This window comes from Berghia stephanieae, chromosome 2 (assembly GCF_034508935.2).
Source record: "Berghia stephanieae isolate SIO BIC M18660-M18661 chromosome 2, UCSD_Bste_1.3, whole genome shotgun sequence".
NCBI classification, from domain to species: Eukaryota; Metazoa; Mollusca; class Gastropoda; order Nudibranchia; family Aeolidiidae; genus Berghia; species Berghia stephanieae.
This window is the reverse complement of record NC_088361.1, coordinates 91,338,140-91,343,139: the sequence shown is the minus strand read 5'-3', so window position 1 is coordinate 91,343,139 and position 5,000 is coordinate 91,338,140. Positions and strand designations below refer to the sequence as shown.

Below are 5,000 nucleotides of genomic sequence, written 5' to 3'. Positions count from 1 at the left end.
GGCTATGGACGTAGAAGTGATCAGAATACATTCAATCATGGCAAATGACAATGCGTGACCAGAAGCAGATGACGTCACATCCGCTATGAACGATGCTGTTACCATGGACACGGCATGATAAGATCCACATATTCCATCGATGAAGCTTCCAATGTAGAGATAGTCTAAGTCTAGTCTGAGTTTAACGACGAAAAGGTAAGCGAGTGTTCTTCCTAAAGCTCCGAATAGAGGAATCAACACCACTTTCTTCCTGCCGATATGATCAGATAGCGTTCCATATGGTAGGCAAGTGAGGATCGCTGGAAGAGAGGAAGCGTAGTTCAACAAAAGTGACAGGGATGACACTTCCTTTTGTATTTCAAAACTGACATCATTTGAATTAGAGTAGTTGCTCTCTTTCTTGCACGGAATCTCGTGCGTATGGTTTGTGTAGTTATACTTGTCCTCCCCAATCCTGTAGTATAGATACTGTGTCGTAACCGGGATAAGAGCCATGAACGCTGTATTGTAACACATCATGAACACACCCAGCGCCGCCCAAGCATGGGTTGTGGGTATTTTTTTCACTTCCAGTAAAGAATCCTTTTCTGAATACTCACGTTTCTCCGTGTCTGCCATCCTATTTTCGTTAGGAATAGTGTCTCTGCTTTCTTCCGTCCAAGGAACTGGGTTGTAATAAGTGGTCTCAAAGTTTGGATTTTGTACACCTTTTGGACTCATGGCGATTTTTCATTACAATCAATTGAAAGACTTAACTAAATGTTTGTTGCATTGCAATGAAACTATTAGCTGTCAAAGAATCGAAATGATTTCCAGCAAATTTCTTATGAATTTTGTTCTTTGTAAAGATCAGGTATCACCTTCTCAACACAAGCCTGGAGGAAAAGAAGAACAAAACAACATATTTTGTTTTATTGCATTGGAAGCGACGTTTATGTTTATATCAAAAACTGTGATCATCGGATCCGACATGTAAACTTACTTACAGGACTGATAACCCAAACTGTCATGGGCTCATTTTTGTAATGGAAATACTCTCAAACCACAGTAAAAAATATTGCCAATTAAAACAACGTTAAATCAAGCCCATATTTTTTTTCTCCGGATATTAGACCTGTGGTAATAATAGATATATAAACGTCAATCGGAACATACACTATGCTTAAAAGATGTCAGACACTTAATTTCTGCTTCGCTCTAAATGAATCAACCCCCCCCCCCTTCCCCCCAAAAATAAACAAACAAATAAATAAACTACAACAACAATTTTTTTTAAAAAGAAACAAAAAAAAAAAAACAACAAAAAACAAAAAAAAAACAAACAAAAAGAAAAAAAACAAAAAAAAAAAAACCAAACAAAAAAACAACAAAACAACAAACAAACAAAAAAATTAACAAAAAACACCCCCCTCCAGATAAACCGAACCTTTTCTTCTCCTTTCTTTTACGACTAAACGAAAATATCAATTAAATAAAAAAATATTGATATTAAAAAGCCAATAAGATTAAAATTTGACTTCATGACTAGTATGGGCATTACCTGGGCGAAAACTCCCTTAAGAAAGTAAATACTACAAGTTTCATTGAGACAAGTAAAAACATTCTATATAAACCAAACACATTTTTGTCATGTGACTATATCATAATAATGAGAACATACTTTTACACACAAATTAAAATCAGATCCCACTCTAACCATACTATTCCTAATCCTTAATTCAAACAGAGGCTCTTTGAAAATCGAATTGGAAATGCAATAGCCTTGATGATGATTATTACAATTAAGAATAATATTCTCAAAGACGTAATATCAAAATTATGAAATGGTTTGTCATGTGTATATAAGATGTTAACATTATATGGGCCATGTTGTTTGCTTGACCACATGTGTGTCCACGTGCAATGATTAACGCTATCAGTGTACACGGACCGTTTACAAGTTTCAGATAGTGAAGGCATTAGATTATGGTATCTTATCAGATCGATATTGTTTTCAATTGACAAAACGCCCTTTCACATTTTGACCATAACAAACGTTAAACCGATAGTATATCGATTGTTTTATGTGACCCCAATAATTCGTCTTAAAATGAGACTTCAATGAGATACCGGGCTTAGAATATTCATCAAATTAAAGTTTAATTGACGTGAACGATGATTGAAATTCAAGGCGTTTTGACCGCTGAATGACAGTAATTATGAGAATGTTTTTTTTTTAAATGATAATAATAATAATAATAATAATGATGATGATGATGATGATGATGATAATGATAATGATAATGATAATGATGATGATAATAATAATAATAATAATAATAATAATAATAATAATAATAATAATAATAATAATGATAAAAACTAATAATAATAATAATAATAATAATAATAATAATAATAATAATAATAATAATAATAATAATAATAATAATAATAATAATAATAATAATAATAATAAACCGTTATCTTTGAAACAATATCAGATAGAAAACACATGCTATACGAAGTTGCTTCCCCAATCAAACTGAATGAGTTCTTTTGAGTAAGCTATGATACAAACTAGTTCAGAGCGATGCCCGATATGCTGATGTAAATTGTAGTCTCGGAGTCGTATGGCATGGTCGATGGTGTCAAATGCCGCCGACAGATCGAGAAGACTAATAGTTATTCCTATTCAATAACAAGCAGCAAGTCATTTATTGTGATCCTCATTAATACAGTTTCTGTGCTATGGTTTTGCCGATAGGCCGATTGATAGCACTGTCAATGTGAAGTCGGTCAATATCGTTTTAAGCTGGGTAGATTCAATAAAAACTTTAAGCGTTTATTTAGCGCAATATCCACTATACTGGGGCCCCTAGCCAACAGCAATAATTGACATTTCGGGTGAGACATGACGTCTCTTAGGCAATATTGCAATTATTTTCGGCCAGGTACTCATATTACACCTGATTACGGTGAGAGAATGTGATTAAAGTGCCGTTTTCAAGGATTCAATTATGCCCCCCTCAGAGCGGGACTGGAATCGTGGATTTTCCACTCCGAAGACGAGTGACATACCACTAGACCACATAGCCGCCCATTGAAAAAGTGGTTCCTATAAAGATGACTTTTGAAATAAAGACCTTCCTTTTGTGCATGACTATAATTTCATATGAGAAATTCTTGTAAGTCAATTATCTTGTTTTCAAGTCAATAAAACAGCTTGTATTAATTATTTGATATTCCTTCACCTTCCCGCTCTTTTATTTTCATGTGTGGCTATGTGTCTTGTGGTATGACACTCGCCTTCGCATCGGAAGGTCCAGAGTTCACGCCGCGCTCTGAGCGGCGCATAGTTGAGTCTTGAAAATAACAAGCCCTTTTTTACTCACATTCTCTCACCTTACTCTGGTGTAAAATGAGTACCTGACCATTAACTGCATTGTCTCTGTCCGAAAAAAATGTAATATCTCCCAACAGCGGCATATCTCGTCCTCCATATTAAGAGTTGCTGTTATCTTGCGAACCCTTGCCAAACGCTTTGAGCACATTTAGTGGATATTGCGCTATATAAATGCTCAAGTTTTTAAAAAAATCCCTTCCCCCTTCTTGGCACCCCCCCCCCCCAAAGAAAAAAACCCCAAAAAAGCAAAAAAAAAAACAAAAACAAACATCCATCTTTCCACACATCGTGTGTGTTTAATGTTTACTCCCAACCATAGGGGTTGTGGCTCTATTTTCACACCTCGACGGCGTTAAACCAAGTGGCTTCATCTTCGTCTTGCGGTTGGTACCTGCTGTTTGGTTTGCCTACCCATCGCTAATTGAATGAGGGCAGCTCCAAGTTTACACACGCTAATCAACTGTAAGGTAAAGTGCAAGACGGGGCTAACAAGTCAAGCGGCGACTTTTCTCATTAGGTTTTGTTGACTTTTCCATCAGTCTGGAATTGATTGTGTGACGTCACAGATTTGTAGCATCTTGGATTACGTGGTCATTTATTTTTCTTATCGTGAGTATAATGTATCGGTGCCGTGAGCAAGATACCCGTGCATTTCTGAATACGTTTTATAGAGACATCTTCTTATTACTATGGTTTCAAACAAAACAGTCACCTTAAAAAAAAAAAAAAATGAAAACTACTTTTAACCATGAAAAAGTTGGGAAACTGGGGGAAAAGAAAGATAATTATGAAATGAAGAGAAAGTGGAAGAGACGGAGAGACGGAAGGAACAGGTACAAGAAAAGGTAGAGGAGGAGGAGGACGACGACGAAGAAGAAGAAGAAGTGACATAAGGCTGCTAGAACCTGTGGACAGTGAAAAGTAGTCAATAAAAATTAATATAACAGCTCCAAAATAAAAATAAAAAAAACAAACCCCCCCCCCCAAAACAAGCAAAACAAAAAAAAAACAACAAAAAAACAAAAACAAAAACAAAACAAAAAACAAAAAAAACCCAAAAAAAAAACCAAACAAAACAAAACAAAAAATACAAAGAAAAACAAACCCCACAGAAAACAAAACAAAACAAGTACCAAACACGGAATCTTTCGGGCTCAAAACCCTTCTTCGGCCAATGACATAAACAATAAAAACATCAATACGTCACTGAATAATCCAGACAGACGCAGAGAAGTATTTGGCATGGTTTGTCCGCTTAATAGAATATTGAAAATCATGCCAAATACTTGTCTGTCGCCTATCTAGTTTTAAATGATATTATTAATGTTTTCATTCTATTCTTGTTTTTTTTTTTTTATTGGTTGAAGAAAGGTTTTGAACTCAAAACTTTCCGTGTTAGGCATTTCGTCATTTTCCGAAGATAATATTATATTCATTTTTGTTGATTACTTTAGGCTCCTTGTAATTAAAATCAATAGAATGAAAAAGCAAAGTTACGTTGTCAGCTGTTTGTGATTTTTAAGGCATCACAAATAGATGTGACCAATCGTCTTAAAACAGTTTCATGTCGGAATGAACATGGTTCTTCAAATTAAATTACAATCTAAGCATAACT

At 35.0% G+C, this 5,000-nt stretch overlaps 1 protein-coding gene across 1 annotated transcript in view; it reads right to left on the bottom strand.

The window, feature by feature from the left end:
* The window catches only part of LOC144963776 (lysosomal proton-coupled steroid conjugate and bile acid symporter SLC46A3-like), a 5,949-nt gene extending 5,081 nt beyond the window's left edge, over positions 1-868 (bottom strand). Inside the window, exon 1 of the mRNA XM_078897716.1 lies at positions 1-868. This exon is cut by the window's left edge and continues 338 nt beyond it. Within this exon, the coding sequence (XP_078753842.1) occupies positions 1-720 (720 nt within the window). The 5' untranslated portion in view covers positions 721-868.
* Positions 869-5,000: the final 4,132 nt, after the last annotated feature.